The 18,525-nt window shown below is 34.3% G+C and overlaps 1 protein-coding gene across 2 annotated transcripts in view; it reads right to left on the bottom strand.

Moving 5' to 3' along the window:
• Positions 1-18,525, bottom strand: part of SLC27A6 (solute carrier family 27 member 6) — a 37,201-nt gene that overhangs the window by 4,382 nt on the left and 14,294 nt on the right. For both annotated transcript variants that reach the window (XM_030470070.1, XM_030470071.1), the window contains 3 exons: positions 10,619-10,813; positions 2,383-2,473; positions 373-571 (listed from right to left, as the gene is read on the bottom strand). In XM_030470070.1, coding sequence (XP_030325930.1) covers positions 373-571; positions 2,383-2,473; positions 10,619-10,813 — 485 coding nt within the window. The remainder of the gene's footprint in view (positions 1-372; positions 572-2,382; positions 2,474-10,618; positions 10,814-18,525) is intronic.

Below are 18,525 nucleotides of genomic sequence, written 5' to 3'. Positions count from 1 at the left end.
TGGTTTTCAAAATTTTGATGTGTATCTAAACATATAAAATGTGACCAGTTTTCAGTATTTGATAAATTTTTTTCCACTTCAGTATCCAACTTCCTTGCTCACAGCAAAACCATCACTAGTTACTATGCTTATTGGAAAGACTGTTCAAAGAGTTAATTCCTACAAAACTTTCTGGAAATGAGCTGTCCAGCTCTACAGGAAGAGTTTTTAAAGAATTAAGCTCCTATTGTCCACCATAAGATCATTATAAACTACATCACAGTAGTAATAAGCTGAACACTTCAGGCTGAAAACAAACAGAACAGTATTATTCTATTCTGCATGTCCATTTTTTTTTAAATGAAGGAATGTTAAACGAAACAATGATCATACCTGAAGGTATCTCCAATTCTGTCCCAAAAATAAAGAAAATTCTCATGATCTTGAACCATTAGATCTCCAGTATTAAAATAAAGATCTCCCTTCTTAAATACCTCACAGAGTAATTTCTTTTCTGTGTGTCTCTTATTGCCAGCATAACCAAAAAAGGGGTTCTTCGCACTGACTTTGGAAATGAGAAGACCAGCCTCACCTGTACAGAGAAGTTGAAAGAATGTAAACTTGGGATATCATTGCACATTTCCTGTACTTTACATTAATATTAATTTGGTACTCATGATTTTACAAGACCAGGAACCAAGTACAGCAGGGTTCCATACGTAAGACCCAAAAATAACAACTAACCATTTCTACTGTGTTACAGTTCCTGCAGTCACCTCTACATGCAAAGTGACCATACAGACACAGTACAATATTGTCTACTCAAATTCCCAGTCTTTTGTATTTCTTCCCGATGACTCATCATTGTTCTCCCATTCTCCCAGAACTGTCAGCTGTCGATTATAAGTTCACTAGTAGGTTTACTAACCTCTCAAAATGCACACTTCAAATTAATATTCCATCCCACTCCCCACACCTTACTGAATTTAGAGTGATGAGTCTCAGCTTCACCCGCTTCCTACTGAAAAAACAGTATTAATAAAAAACAGGTATTCAACCCAGGCATTAAATCCCTGTGTAGTCTCCTTTCTGAAGTTCTGAGAACAAGTCTTAAGAACTTTCATTGATGTGATACAGCCTCATTGCTTTCTTCTTGGAGTAAAATATAATAGTCTTAATAATTTTTTTCTCAAAAATAGGGAGAGATGGGGCTAGGATTATCCTATTATGCATGTAGAGTATCTGGGTATTTAGTTTGCTGAAAGTGGAATAGTACAAACTTCATACATTTTTAGAAGCACATTCTGAACAATAAAAGTTCAAGACTTACGTTACTTGGTATCAGAAACAAGCATTATAAATATGAAAACATATAAAAATAAGAAAGTGTCTAAAGGTATGCACAATTTTTATTTTAAGACTGCCTCATAAATAGATATGTGCCTTTTCCCATAAATTGGTAGTTTTTAAGGTGAAAGCATTTAGTTCACTGGTAGTGTCACGACAGATATGATGCTCTGAAGATACAGGGTATTGGTACGAAAAAGTCTATATAGAGAGATAGTACTATTTATTAGACTGACTGGTATAACTGGAATAAAATTAGACCAACTGTCTAATTAGAGAATGTGTTCCCTTCACAGGCTAGTCTGTCATCCCTACAGATAATTTCCTATAAAAATTCATGTTTTGGGGACCATATTTTCCTGAAAGTGTCCATCTTTGATTAAGACCTACTAGAGAATCTCTGAACTCTTCTGAAAAAAATGCTTCATCTCCCTGTTAAAGCTGTCTGCCTGACCTTTAGTATGAGGTTTTTTTGCTTCAGCTTCCAGGCATTAATTACAGCTACCTTCCTACAGTACAACAGAGATGCTTCAGTATCTGATAAACACTTTGAAAATAGGTATAATCAAGAGATACCAGATGTTTGCTAGGTATTTTGAAGGCAGGCTATAATCAAGCAACCTCTTAAAAAAATAAAAAAAAAAATATCTTAATCAACTTGCTTAGTTAGGAACACTTAATCTCTCACCAAAAAGCATTTGTTTTAATTGACCAGTCTTTCTCACAGAACTCTGAGGCAAACATCTCACTATGTTAACTTCCTTTAAAAACGAGAGATGTCATTATCTACATATTCAGAGATAATATCACATCATTAGTTTTGAACATTGCTCTTCTGTTAATATATTCCGGGATCTTCTGAGTTCTTCTGATGTCAGCACTGGAATGTTTAATAGTGTTCTGTCTTTTAGATCGAAATCGCATTGCTTTTGTCAGAGCAAAGAGTAATAGTTGATGTTGGCAGAGGACAGTAACACAATAACAGAGTTCCTTAAAAAAAATTATCTGAAGTATTTCACTCAAAGGCCATTATATCCTATTAAAATACATACTTACCTTTCTTAACTTTTTCACACCAACCATGCTTATTTCTGATTGGTTCAGCTTTTTGGAAATCATACTTGATTAAATCAAATGGGAAAAAAAGCTAAAAAAGGGAAAAAAGGGTCATCAGTTATTCATCTACACAGTGACAACTGGTGGCAGCAGGTATAAGCAAGGAAACTTTTACCCCAGTCTTGCTTGTCTAAACACAGAATGTAGTTTCATTTAAAACTGAAAACACTCTGTATGTAAACTTACACCATATCCTGGAGTTAAGCAACATCAAAGAATTTTATAATAATGTAACTTTCAAAAATACTTGATGAAGACATAGAGCTGTAATTTTGTTAATTTTTTTAAGAGTAATTTATGGGATTCACCTAGCAGTGGAAGAGCCTACACAAATCAGCATAATAGAAGCATATCCGGAATTTAACTGACGTTTAATGCTGGTAGCTGGTATGAAAAGTATTCTTGTGATCTTCTGGCACATAAAACAACTGGCAAAGCAAAGACCTAAATCTCCTTACAAAGGGAAATATGCTTCCTGTTGGGCTTTAGTATTGCTTACCTAGCCTCAGTTCTTCCCTCAAGCTTTCTCAGGCTGGTGTATCAAGCATCAACAGAGGGATACATACTCCCATGCCATTTGACATGGTCATGTAGCTGTGCGTGTTCCATAGTTATATCAGGGTTAGTTCTGTATTTTTCTGAAATATTGTGAACACTTGAGTCCTGACACTGCTGATCTAACTGATCCCTTGGTTACATTTTACAACTAACCTTCCTCTTGTGTAGGGATCACCAAGAATGTGGCTCTGAGTAAGCTGAAGGAGAGGGAAAAGTACTCTTATCAACACTAGAACTTGCAGTAGTTTTTTTCTCCAACATAGAGGGCCTGAATCTTACTTCACTTCATTTTTCTTCTGTGATATAAATCCAAATAAGACCTTTGAAAGGCACTGACAGATACCATGTGACTGATTCTACATGGACGACTGTGTTTGCAGTTACCATCCAAAGGTCTCAGTTTGCCCAGCTTGGGATTCTGATTTGCCTTTTCATAAAGAAGTATATCAGCAATCTATTTAACAACTAGTGAAACCAAGGATATGCAATTATGTTCTCCTGGAGAAATCCTGGCAATCAGAGAAAATAATTTTATAAACATAAATATGCACCTGCACTCCTCACAATAAAGAAATGCAATATAATTTAAGGATGGTGATATGAAAGAGAATGAAGTAAAGGGCAGGATGCTAAAACATAAACCCCTTTTCTGCAGCTATTTTGGATGAAGAGTTGCCTAATTATTTTATCTTAATTTGAAATGTTGCTGAAGCTGTATCACATAATTTTGTTTTCAAGGAAGTCTGAATAAATAGCAACTTGAATCAAATATCAAGCACAAAATTTCAGCTTCGTATGGACAAACTTATTTGACCAAGTCTTTTCAATGTGTCTTCCTTCTACCCTAAGTCTGAAACAAAAAGATATTTTTAATACTTGACCAAAGGAACATGGTCATAGCATGCAAAATCAATTAGTGATCCAAGAATTTGACACTTCTTGAACGAAGTGAATTTTTGTGGGTTTTTTTCCCCTAATAACTACATACTATAGCATTTACCTGCCTAATAACCAACGCCAAATAACAATATTTGTCTCTAAAATAATTAAATATTTGAGAGCTGAAAATATATTTGAGAGCTGAAAAGTTCACCATAATTAGAAAATAATAGTATTATTCTTGATGAACAAAATGGGATATATTCATAATAAACACAAGTAATTTTTTCTTAAGAGTTTTTTCTTTTGGCTGTCTACATTTACTTGCTGTTCTTTTTAAGGTTTTTTTTTTTTTTTTACACTGGTATTTACTACTGTAATAGGTTTCATATGACAGACCAAATGCGATGAATAATATAAGTAATTAGAATGAAATGCTATAAAATGTTATTCTGATATTTTCGTTTCATTAGAGCAGCAGTGTGCCCTGTTCAGTTCAATTTTTATCTGATCATTCCGTCAGATCTTAAGAGGTGTACCTTGTCAACATATTAGTCTGTATGATGCAGTAACCTGTTATAAATACTCAGAAACTTTAATTTAATATCTGAAATAATCTAAAAATGGAATTGTTGAGCCTTTGCTGCAGAAGTCGTTTAGTGCCTGCAACTTTAGAGTATTAACTATGCCTATTCAGTTAGCTTTTTAAAATAATACTCATGCAAATACGTAATTAAAAGGAGAAAAACCCACATATTGCATTAGACATGCATAATGAAACTATTCCAATATACACTGTGCAAACAGCTGTCTCTGTGGAAACAGCTTTCTTTTCATATTAAATACTAGAAAATGAAAGCTTCAGAGCAAAGCATTTAGTCTAGGTACAGGCCTACATTTGGTTATCTCGTTATTTCAAATTTATTGGAAAAGAGGGGCTGAGCTGTTGAAGCATTTCACAGAGTACTTCATTCATCATTCATCATTTTAATCTATATTTTACTCCCTAAAGCACGTAATATATCAAACAAAATGTATCAAACAAAAAGCATCATTTATCTAAAAAGAGTTAACCTGCAACATTATCGTCTGTTACTCTGCTACCTGGATTCCATACTCTTTTTTTTTTTTTTTTTTAATTATTAACTGGAAATATTTGAGGTTAAATATTGTTTTGAAAATAACTCTGAAATTCCTTGAGTTTCCACTTACAGTGAATGCTTACAGAACCTTCATCACAGGACAAAGATCACAAGCTATTGCTTTGCATTTAATTATTTTAGAGACAAATATTGTTGAATTCTCTAGGAGAACATCTGTTTACAAAACAAAGCATTACATGTAACAATTCCAAGCATCTTAAAAAAGTGAAATGCAAAGAAAAAAAATAATTCCGGAGCATAGTATCATTATATCTTATAAAAGCTTTTAAAATATACTTGTAATACATTCTTATGCTTTAAAGAGTAGATATATAGGTCCTCTGTACAGTTGTTTTGTTTGCCAAAGTAAACAAAACCAAGAAAAATACTTCTAAAAGTCATGTATGATACTGAATCAACACATACTATAATAAAATACCCTGGAATACAGTTGAAGTGCCTTAGATTATTTTAGCTCAAAACCAGTCAAAACAGCAGAAACAACCTTCATTTTTATTGGCCAATGAACTGAAGAGCTTCCATTGCTTGGATTAAGACATGCCAATGTTCTTCCTGTGAATCCAGTTTTCCAGGGTCTTAAACCTAACTTAGTTTACTTTTAAACTAAAAAGTATCTCTTATGCCACTTAAGTTCTATGACTGCACGAAAAAAGCGCGTAACACTAATTCTGCATTGCTGTGTCAAAGAAGAAATATTTTATATGTTGAAATTATTTATGACTTATTATAAGATTTAAATGTTTCTCAGCTCAACGCTGGTTTTGATCCATACAGTTATAAGTAAGAGAGATTTAGACTCTTGTAGTACTTGGAATACTTAGACTTAAAATAATGAAAAAATACATTTATAAATGAAGATTGGAATATTTTTTTTACATGCCTGTTTTTTCAGGTGTACTTGCCATGGGTTATTTTTAGCCTTTCTTACAAGCTTCATTGGATCTCACTAGTCCCACTCTCCCATTGCATGTTCTCTGCCATCACTCAGAATTTATTTCAGGGTAAGAAAGAGATTTATATAAATATTTGATACACATGACTGAGAGTCTTACAGATTTTTTCCCATATCACATTTATATAAATACACATAATGTATGTCCTATATAATAAAATTTTAATAAAATTAATTATTAATTGTATACCTATGTATACCAGATGTAAATATAGTAATATATTATATTACTATGTTAATCTATGCACTGTCTTCTTTGTAAAACCAGCTGAAAAGCTATTCAGAGGCTTTTACTTTTCCATTCATTGGCTCTGTATGAACATCCTTATTGAAGGATTTATTCATACACCACAGTGATTCTTTCAAGCACATGAACCAATGCTTCTTGCACGCAAAGTATAGTGTGAAAATAAACAAGTGCAAACAAGAGCACTCCTCTGAGTTGACATCTCACACACAGTGGCTTCTTGGATGTCTGGCAACTGCTATAACATTAATCTGTTTCTTCCTATTACATTGTGTCTTCCAATTTATGAAAATAAATGTGTTCTGTAGAACCTTAGTATTTATCACAAGTATTTGTCCCCAACCCTTGGTAGTTACTGACAGAAAAGTTACTTTGCTCATTCTAAGAGCTCAATTTGTCTTTTAAAGCTGTAACTTTTGCCTGCATTTCACCTTTAGAAACTGCAATTGCCATCACATACAGCAGAAACGCCTTGCTATTTCTTTTCTTTTTTCCCTGCTAAAAATACTATACTTTAAACCTACCTACTACTGTTCCCATTATACTCTTGGTAAGTGTATGTACGGGTTTTTATACTGCATTTACTTCATTTCAACTGTGCAATTATGTCAACAGAAAGAGAGTAAGTTACTTCCTTCTCCTTCACTGTATCACACATATGAACACACAGGCCTCTTCTCCTCTTTCTCAATTCTCTCTCTATTTCCGGTTTAAGAAACAGGTGTTAGGGAAATCCCTAGATAATATGTCTAAGGGTATCCTCATGTTGTCCCATGTGTTAAGAGAATAATGTTTCAGAGGTTGTTGGAGCATTTATTTGAAGAAAAAAAAAAAAAAAATAATGGAAAAAACCAACCAAAACCCCAAAAACCGAGGAATAGGATGGCTAGGCCTTGTCTCTGCCGTTCTCTGCTTTCCAGCAGGGGACAGTCTCCTTTTCCAATTTCAGATCATTTATGATTCAGCAAATCAGAAATAAAGCTGCTCTCCTTTACATATTGCTAGATGTCCAGCAGATGTCATTCAGATTGAAGTAAAACAATTACAATAACTACACTTGACAATGCATTAATAATCTGTGACCTTTAAAATGTATTTTAAATAACCCACAACAAATTCCTGTAATAAGTAAAACTGAACTTATCTATGTCATTGAAATACACAGTTTGTGTCAAAGTACTCGCAGATTGTGGAGTAACCAAAACCACATATAAAGGGTTCCCAAACTTCAGTATTTCTTTAAATATGTACTTAAAAAAAAAAAGAAAAAAAAAAAATCACTGGAAAGTATGTCTCATGATATTTTCAACATTCCTTCTCTCTCTTAACCTCTTTAAGACTTTTCTGAAACTGCACTGTAACAAGTCCTTGCTCATGTAAACACTCTTCTGCTTCAGCATATGAAGCAGACTGAAGGAACCGCCATACAGAGAAACTGCACTGGTGACAGAACAGAGCCCAAGTAGTTAACAGATTGCAGAACTGTTACTTTGAGACATGTAACTATTGTAATATTATTAATATGCCATGTCCTTCCACTGACACAGATTCATTCACACAGAGAGGCCATGTATGTCACACAACTAAGACTGATCTGGATCGAAACATATTACTTACAAAAAGGTAATGATGGAGCTTTGGACTAGCCTCTGAAACTTCCTTGATTTAGAAGAGATTTGAGGCAGTTCTATTTCCACATAAAATGGGTCATACAATCCACCCACTGACCTGGCTAAACATACTCTGTCCGTGTTAACCAAGGCAAAGTAGTTTGTCTCTGCATCGAGTCTGGTTTTCCATGACAACCTTCATTCTTTTCTCAAACTCTACACTCATACAATGCCAAATGTATATACCTTGGGGGACGGGTTCAGAGCCAATACAACTCAGATCCCTTGGAGAATGACAGTAGCTAAATATTGAACCTGCTCACAAATAACCTGCTTTGGGTACTTTCCTTGTAAGAGAAACTATGGAAATAACCAAAGTGTTACTGTGGATTTATCTCTAGGGAAAAGAGTGTAGAAAAAGACATAATAAAACTGATTTCAAGCTAAGCCAAATGTAATGAATGGCTTTTTCTAGTTCTTTCCATATTATGGTCTTTCCATATTCATACTGAGTAAGCAAGGGGATGATCCATAATTATCTTAGCAGACTATACTGATGTTTCCATACAGTATAACAGTTCCAACTTCGAATAGTATAGAATATATAGAAAAGATGTCTAGTGAGATTAAGTATTCAGTTACAACTGCATTTATTTTTTAACTGCAGTTTGCATGAGCTATTATTTCTCCTAATCTGCAGTGGCTGACTCAAACCGTAAGCCCCAACATTAAAGAGGAAAAAGTAACGTTTCATGTGCAAAAAGCCCCAAAATACTAGTCTTCCTTTTGAAAACACAAACAGCATATGCTATTGACATATGAAGTGCCCCTATTAATACATGCAAAACCCCAACACTACTTGATAAAAAATAGAGATAATTAAATCAATAAATAGGCAATTTGAAGTCTAACCCTTTATCTGCTGTAACCTTTACATGGTATTTCCAAGAGGTTAATGAATTATGTCATAACTCAGTCAAAAGTTCTGAAATATTGAAAATAATTTTACTCAGGTTTGGAACAAATGTAACATTTTATAAGATTTAATTAAAAAAAAAAGGTTTAAAATAATTAAAGCATGTGGTTTATAAAAGTCTGAAACAAAAATCAATATCAGCTGCAAGGTTCCCGGTTCACCTACTACTTCCTAAATTCCAGGTTCCTCATTTTCTGTAGTGGATCTCTACCCTTCTAGACATCAACACCAGATATGCACCATGCATACTACAGAGCTAAGTCATGTAGACCAGAAAATCAGCAGAGTCAGTCTGCTTAAATTCCTGAGCTCTCAACAGTTTCTGAAAAATACACTAGCTCTTTTGGTGTTTTCTTGAGTGTTTCCAAGTTCCTCCCTCCAGTCTAGCTTCCTAACCCAGAAGTAAAGAATTCCTCTGGCCCTGAGTTGTAAAGTAGTCTGCAGTCATCGTAATGTGACGATGCTTTATTGAAGTTGTGGACCCTGGAACATATGCTACCTAGAAAACTATTTGCATGTCATCAGAAGATACCTCTGAGTACTTTTACACCATTCTCTGAAAAAAAGTTTTGTCGGTATGTTTTACTATCAGTTCTCAGGAGCATAGATGCTACTTAAGCCAGCAGGATTTGTATATGTAAACAGGTATCTCAGTATAGATAGGTATATATATCTCATTTAATTTGCAAATTCTAGGCAATGCATTTAATCCTGTTTAGTTCAAGATGACTAAAAATTGGTGTAAATAACAACATAATGTTGAATATTGGGTCTCCTTGATAGAAAACCTTTCTAAATTTTTCATATTATTAGCTAAGGCTTGGGATACATGTTACTTGCTGACTTCTTAAACCATTTAAGAGATGGTATTAATAGCACCCAAAGGGGAAAAATCTATCTGTGAATTTCAAGCTGAAATAAATTCTTCATTTACTCAGAAGGATGAAGGAAAAGCCACCATATGTGACATAAATACTATGTATTCCTTTTCCCCAAGACATGTAACTCCCATTGTCAAAGCTGATGAAAAACATAACAGAAGCTATTGAGTAAGCAGTGGAAGTAATATGTGTTTTTTCTAGTTTTAATAACCTAGAACAAGCCAAATAAATATAGCAGATTTGGTAGATAAAGGGGATTAGATTTTTAAATTAATGTCCTTGGCAAGTATTGTCTGTCACAATTACTCAACAGTGATTATATTTGTATTGTGTTATCTTTGAAATTTCTGAATAATGATATAGACTAGATGTTGTTTGAGTTACTTATGTTTAATTGCACTTAGGTATAAAATATCTCTTAAAGTTGTGTCTGCCTGTATTTTATTTTAATTGCTATTAATTCCCATGCCAAATACTTACATAGTAGTATTCATTATAAATACACTTGTTGAAAACTGCTCTAAATATAATCTGTAGAACACTAACTCAGGAAGGATACTTGTATGTTTATTTCACAGCTAATAAGTTCTTAGGTATTAAAACAAATCCAACTTCCCATTTTTTTACTTTAATACAGAGATTTGAAATGATACTTGGAGCCTACTAAAAACAGTCAGAAGAGGTAAGGCCTTTTTGCCTCTTGAACCTTAAGAAAAATCTAAGTGTTACTGCTGAAAGTGTAACTGGGTTGGGTGCTAAGCACTATCTGCAGTACTTTGGCAGCCAAGATTTTACAGAGGGTACTTAAGTCTGAAAATTTACCTTGGACTTATTACTGCAACCTCGTGTCCTGTGGTCAAACTGAGAAACAGTTTACCTTTATCAAAGTAAAATGTAAATCAATAGTCACCTTATAAAAGAAATTGGTGCGTCCAACAGATCCAATTTTTCCTGTGTGATTCATGAAACAAATGTTTCCTTCAGTAGCACCATAAAACTCACAGATCTTAACAGAACCAAATCTGTTTAAAAAATCCCTCCATACATCATTTCTTACTCCATTTCCAACTGCTAGTCGAACTTTGTGATTTTTTTCTCCTTCCTTCTGTTAAAAAAAAAAAGAAAATGTGATTTAAAATATAATGTACTGGTAACTGCATTTGATTGTTACATGTACCTTCTTTAAATACATCAAGTATAAACAACAACAAAAAACAATCAAGAAGTTAAAGAAAGCTGCCATAGCTCACCTACAGCTACAATGTAGCGAACTGCAACAAAACCCCTATTGTCTTGCTGAACAAGCAAATTATTTCCTGAATAATGGCTACATTAATTTATATAAATGCTTCCATGTTTTTAAAGTTGCATCGTCTCAGTCTGTTTCCACTCAGAGGAATTAGAAAACTGGGAAGAACAGAGGCATTATTTCTGTGAAGGGATTAAAGTCAGCAGAGATTAATGGTTACTTTCTTGTGTCTTCAGATTTCACACACTTGTAATATCTGCTCCTTCCCACACAGTGTATATGACTCATCTTCTGTATTTCTTTCAATATTAAGAGTTGCAAGGTTTTGTTCAGTGTTACTTGGAATATGTTATTTCTTGGTGAACTTGAGTTACTGTTGTTAACTCCCATGTTTTATTAAAGAAACACAATTGTACATGTTCACCCAGTTCAGTGAGACTCTCTAATTTTATGAACACATTCCCAAACGTTGAGATTGCATGAGCACCTTTAAAATACAATCAGATTTCAGCTGAAGTATCAGAAGGCAAAAAATCTAAATTGTTGTTTTGATTTGGTTTTAATTTCACCTGTTTTAAAATTACTCCCTTTTTAATCATTGCAAGTGGCAATACAGAATGCCCTAGAAGTGAGACAGTGCACAATAAATAAAAGTGTGTTATCAAATACCTTTAGAATTGCACAGCACTCTGGTACCGCAACACTGTCAGTATATACTTCTACTATGTACACTTACACATATGTATACAAACACTTGTCTATATACATATGCACATATATGCACATTTTCACACTCTGTATATTTATATGTGTGTGTATATAGAAGTCCATATATATCTAAGACAGAAAGCAAATAGTCCCTATTTTCTGTTCTTCTAGTCTAGTTTCCTTTTCCCTTCCCAATTTGAATCCAGTATGAATTAGGTGTGTCTTTCTAGTGAAAATCCATTTTAGCACCTTTAACGTCACATAAAAACACAGCAAACTAGTTCTGTGAAGAGGTCTGGTCAGCTGACTGAAACAGGAATCTTTATTTTGAATATTAAAACCAGTGAAGTTTCTACTGATTACATGGACAGGAGTGTTCCCCAGAGGCTTACATCTTGGCCAAATTCAGTTTCATACGGACAATGAATTCTCACTCCTGTAACAAAAACGGCAAACATAGTGGAATTTTAAGTTCCTCCTCTAAATCACAAAGACTGACCTCTTCGAAACCACTAAGTCATAGAAGGATAAAAAAGTCCTCTACTGAGCTTCAGAGTCTTTCTTTTGGAAATTAAGTCTTCTTGCTGGAATGATTCAGCAAGGAACTCACCTATTTCGCTAGATGCAGATAGCTCTTGGCAGATTACAATCTGAAGCATTATTCTATTTTACCTCATAACTACCTCACTCACAGGGCTTCCTGCATCACTAAACATTCCGTTTTTACAACAACCCAATTCTTCCTTTTTCCCTTCTCCTCTCCTACCTTATTTCAGATGCGAAAGTAATTTCTAACCACATAAACACATGCTTCACTGATTTCATGTTAAATCATTATTAGCAAGTGCTGCGTTACAGTGTACAGTGCAACTGACCAGGGACATAGCCCAGAACAAAGTGTCTAAAAATTGCTCTTAGTTATTTTTGGAGCAGTTTGATTTTTGAGCTTTCAACTTCAGATGCAATATCACAATGCAACAGTGTAGATTTGCATATATCCAAAATAATAAGGTCACATTCAAAAATAATGTACTTTCAATCATCAAAAAGTATTCCTTTTTTGTAAGAGTGCTACTTTGAACTTAATTAGGAAACCTTTTAACTCTTTTTTTTCCTTTTTCATTTTTCCACACAGAAAACTGTCCACCATCTTTAGAATATTCCAGCCAGCTCAACTTAAAAACTTTCCAAAGATGGTTATTTTCCTTACAGTTTCATTACTAAACTGAAATTAACCTGTTGGTAGCTGAACTGCAGTTACCCCTTGCTGATGCCACTGAATTATTTGAATGTACTGCCTCTTCTAAGAGAGGAAAAATAGCACAAGAGATTCTTTCACAGAAATCCTTTGTTCCACGCTGAACAGAAGAGACAAACACTTGCATATATGTACACTTACTAATTAAATGGGCCATTCATCAGGCTAGGAACATTCAAAATCTCTAGAGACCAAGTTAATAAGCAGGTACGTTTGCTTCTATTATTTATATTTTAAGAAAAATAAAAACATTGATAGCTGCTTGTTGCAAAGACACAAACTAGGATGAACTAGGAAGGAGTGGCCTACATGGATTTTAAATTATTTTTCCAAGACAATTACAGCCTCATTTATACCATTAATTCCTCATGTTATTTTGGCTGGTTTACGTTACTGCAGCACAAAGTTGTTGTGTTTTTTTTGTGATCCAAAATTTGGATCACAAAAAAATAATTTATTACATGTGTCATTGTAATTGCAGTAAGATATCTCTCTTCTTATAGTCTCTCTACTAACTACCTGATGACCCTTTTTTTTTGTATTGTATCCACAATACAGTATATGACTATCTCACTTGAAGTATTAAAAGAAGCATTCTCTTAATACCTTCAGCCCTTTTGCAAAAATACAAAAAAGGTGTATGATATGATCAAGAACTAATTAGAGAGAGCAAATTTTCTTAAAAAAAAGGTCAGTAATTCACTTCTTCACAAATAAGGCAAATTTTCTGTTACACTGCATTACTGCAACTTCTGTATTTGTCATTTAGTCAGCTCCATCACAGTTGTACACATCTGTTGATCTAAGACTCCCTGTAGAGTACTGCAGGGCTTTCTGAGGAAAAGGCATTAAAACTGTCATACATTTAGCAGACTTTCAACTGTAAGAATGGAAAGTACATGTAATTTAATCTCCTAGCAGGTTTAATAGGTATGAAGAGAATAATTATAATGAGGGAAACTTTAAACATTAGTTTTACATGTGAGGAAATTTATATAGCTACGTTTTAGATATTTTTACCTAATCCTTATAACTAATACATGACATGAATTTATGTTAGCTTTTCATGCAACTAACTTTCAATGGAAAATGAATCACAGTAAATAAAATTTGGCTATTTTAATATATTTTTCATTACTAGATCTATATATTCATCAGATGTATTATTGTCCAGATCACTGCCAATTCTAGGCATGTTAGTATCCATGCCCAATGTGGCCGAAAACTTATGCAGTAAATAGAATGCAATAAATAAGAGGAGAGAAAGAAAAAGGATGATAATTCTAACAAATTCTAGAAACCTGGTTGAGTGATGCACACTTAGAGTGCCCTAATGCATCAGACTAGAAATAAATGAAATATGCAGGAACATACGCTTTAAACAAGTTATGGCACTAAACAGTCACGCTTTGAATTTCTGCCATATTCAGATGTCATTGCATCAAATAGCTTCTCTGTGGTATAGTAGACAGAATTACAGGAGTGGGAGGAATTCCAGGAAATCACCTTGTACACATGTCTTGTCACAAGCTCTACTCTCCCTGTGCCATTCTTGACTCCTGTACAAGCTGCGGTATGCCAGCAAGCTCCCCCTGTAACAGTTGGTATGCAGTGATTGGCTGTATGCGTATTCTACCCTGCTCTAATGGCACTTTCTTCACTAAAAGCTGTATTTCCTCACAATATCTGACTTACGAAGGAGTCAGTGCCTTGCCCTGGTCAACTATCACAAATAAGCTCAAACAACGTCTGTCCTCTGAGAAGTTGTTCATGCTTTGCGTTTCTGAATGTGATTGATAGTTCTCTACAGATAATTAGGGAAACAGATTTTAGAATAACGGAACATTAGAACATATTTCCAAGTTTTTTTTAAAATGTCTCTCTATTTTCCTGCAGTATCTTCTTTTCTTACAGCTGATTCTGAAATAAAATGGGGATTCAGTTATCCATTTATTTCTAACAATATAGTTGAAATTTTTTTTTCAATGCCTTTTTGAAGTATTAATAAGCAAGAACTGTTCTTACCTTACACTTGGACTTTTCTTCAGTTTATTCTGCTTAGATCTTTGAACCCTGTACCAAATATCTGCATGAATCATAAATCAGTTCTGACAGACTATTTCTCCATTTTGAATGCTTGTTTTCATTTGTATAGTAATTAACTGACAAGTCAGGATCTGCCTTATTACACTAAATACCACAAACCTGGATTTTTCCATCTGCCAGACTTTTCTTCTTAAGTGTTCTTTGTAAGCTATGTGGACTACCTACATGATTAAGTTGTTGATAAAAGAAATGCCTTTGAAAGTGCCATCAACAGCATATTAAGTGGTGAAGGAAGGATTCATCACTGCAGCTATTTAAAAAGGTACTTAGGAGCTGCTTCAAAAGAATATAAGAAAACAGGTTCGTTGTCCTACTTTTACGATTTCACCAGCAGGAAAAACCAAATGGACAGAAGCAAATGCAACTTCAAGCAAAGGTGTCAAGAAATGTTTCCTATATTGTGGCCTTGATGAAACTATAAGTAATGTCAGGGCCAAAGAAATGCAAACACCTGTTAAATATAAAATATGATGGACAGACCACACAGGATTTACATTCATGTATTTACAAGGAATGTCTGTAGCAACACATTCACCAGTTCCCTATTAACACATTAGCCCTGAAGAAAGGGTCATCAGGTAGTTAGTAGAGAGACTATAAGAAGAGAGATATCTTACTGCAATTACAATGACACATGTAATAAATTCTTCAAGATGCATGCTTACAAGGACTTTCCAGTAATGTTTAACTACAAATTGCAACTAGATTTTCTGAGCAAAATACATACCCAAATTTAAAAATACAAGTAAAAGAAAACAGGAAGGGTGCTGAAGACATGCACTGTAAGAAAGGAACAGGAATTCTAGGAACAGGACATAGCCTTCCAGTTTAGGAACTGGTTGGTTGCCGTTTAGTATATATCAAAATCTCACCACACTTTCATTAATCAATCTCCTGATAAATTAATAGGATTAGATCCTAACACAAGTTTTCTTCCTTTAGCTGTTCTAATATGAAATGTTTTCTTTAGCTGAACTTCTATTTCCTTGGAAAGTATCTGCCAACAAAAAAAGTCACTTTTGTCTGTATTCCACCCACTAATTTTGGTGGTTGTCCTAGAAACTCACAAGTCAAAATAAAAACTTTCCAGAGGTCAATTCAGAGAATTAAAGCATGCACAGCTAATTTCTTGTGCTCCATATTGCACACAGTATTCTGTGAGCAATAGGAAGCTTCCCTTTGTGGAAGTATGACTGTGGTTTCTAGGCTTCACTATCAGTGACTATTCAGTAATTTTCTGCATGACTGCACTACCTTAACCCAAAAGATGAGTATGTAGGAAAAGAAGCTGGAAGGAAATTGTTCAAGTTACGTGACCTCTTAAAGACTCAGAAAAGTCTTGAGCCACCATGCTAGCAATGACATCGCAACTAGCCTTCAGTGCCGTTTTGGGTATGGAAAACCAATGCTTCCTAAGGCCTAAGGGAATTTATGAATATTGGAATTTATGGACATTGCAGTAAACTTTTCCAGGAGGAAAACCTGAAAAACCGTTATTAGTGGGAAGAATGAGAAAGGTGATATAGAATCATCATGTGGATGGAATCTAGGAGAGGTATGTCAGTACGTTAAAGTATCAGAAGGTAGTAGTCAAAATGGATGGGATTATAATCTGCTTTTAAACCCACTTTTTAAAAATACTGTTGTAGTCATGGAATTTTACAGCACAAAGTTTGTTGGATATACAGGTTTTTTCTCTCCTGATATAACCTGGAGGGAAAAAATACAAGCTTCCAAATCCAAGGTTCATTTCTAAGCTTCGTTTTACATATGCTGAATGCATTCTTAGGTTAAAAATTCTATTTTCTCTAACTGCATGTACAAGCAGCATTCAGTTCTGCTTTAGGCACTGTTAATACTGTAATAAATGAGTAACAACTTGGGTTAAGAATGATGTCTACTTACAACATACATAAGTGGTTGCAGATTTTTTTAAAAAAACACCCACAGGTTACTATAAGAATAAATAAATTGCAAAATTACCCTCAGTAAATAAAATTGTAATGACATAGAGATTTTTCAGAGACTTCAAACGGAAGGTATAAGTGTGGTTGTTTATAACTCTGACACATTACTCATTTGGGGTGTTTAATAAGACGTATATGCTGAAAACCTGCAAGGGGCTCGAAAAATTTCTACTCCACATTTTAATGATAAGAGAAGACCAATTTCCAGTCCTGAACATAATTGAGCTAAACTTAATGGGGAATAAAATGTAATGTGAAGTAAAACCTGCATTGTAGGGAAGTGCCTGCTGATTCATTTTTCCTTCCTTACTGACTATCAAATTCCCTTCCTTCAAACCAACCTGTTTCTGGGTGTGAGACAGTGCTATCCTACATTTGTAAATCCCACTCTTAGACCTCTTACCACAACACTTGAGTCAACAGCAGGGAAATAAATGTTCATTCTGTTTGCTTATCCCAGCAGTACTGACTTGCTTGTTTTCTTTTAAATTATTATTGTTCTAATAAAGATGAGTTTTAATACAATAAATCCCTAAGCATCTTTTCTAAAGTCACTTGAGAGAGCTTAATCCCATGGCCAAAGTGGACCTAGTGGAGAGACTGGCTCGCTTCAGCTTAGCAAAATAAAGCTTGAAAGCTGACATACATGGTCTTATACACTTGAGGTAACCCAAAGGAGGTACTGATGCCAAAGGGTAACATTGGCTCAACACCAAGTGGGCATAAAACAGGACAGATATTGAAAGAAGATTTCTAAGCAATGACATCATTAATCATGAAACAGATTTTGAATGCAAGTAGAAATAAAATCTGGTTTTAATAGAGAACTTACCAAGTTCATGTAAGATATCATAAATCATACCATTAGTATCATATGACAGTTTATGAGAGTACAAGATAAGACATAATGATTAAGAAAACTGACTTCTAGCCTTTGTTTGTAAATCACTTCAGGATGCAGTTCTCCTTTACAGAAAAGCAGGAAAAAGGTGCTGCATTACCATTCATATATTTCCAAAAGCTTTAGGATGCAATGTATTATTTAAATAGCTTATTACTTCAAATTTGAAATAAAACTGCAAGTGCATTAGAAAGATTTTTATACACTTTAAAGTTAAAATTTTAAATGTGTTGCAACCTTCTATGGAAAATATATCCACAGATTAGTAGGGAAGTATTTCCAAGACCTTTCTTTAGACAGCATTTAGGGAGCTCTGCTATGCTGTATTTTGAAATTTCATAGATCACTGTTAAGAGACTTTGAGCAATGTCAGCCAGCAAGATCAAGTTATTAATTTGCTGAATATTCTCTTTCACTAGACTAGTTATGCTAATACCTCAGAGCAGAATCCGTTTGGTAGCTACTGATGGCTACTAGCTATCAGTGCTGGTTCTTATATTTTCACTGTGATCAAAAGACTGCAAAAAAAGAGCTTGAAAGGCATGAGGATTACTCACTCACTTAGGAGCCCAGCAAAATTTATGAACATCACATCATGCTAAGTCTTTGTACTCATACACGAGGAAAA

This window comes from Strigops habroptila, chromosome Z (assembly GCF_004027225.2).
Source record: "Strigops habroptila isolate Jane chromosome Z, bStrHab1.2.pri, whole genome shotgun sequence".
Lineage (NCBI taxonomy): Eukaryota > Metazoa > Chordata > Aves > Psittaciformes > Psittacidae > Strigops > Strigops habroptila.
Note: the sequence above shows the minus strand (reverse complement) of the source record. Positions and strands in the feature narration are given on the sequence as shown.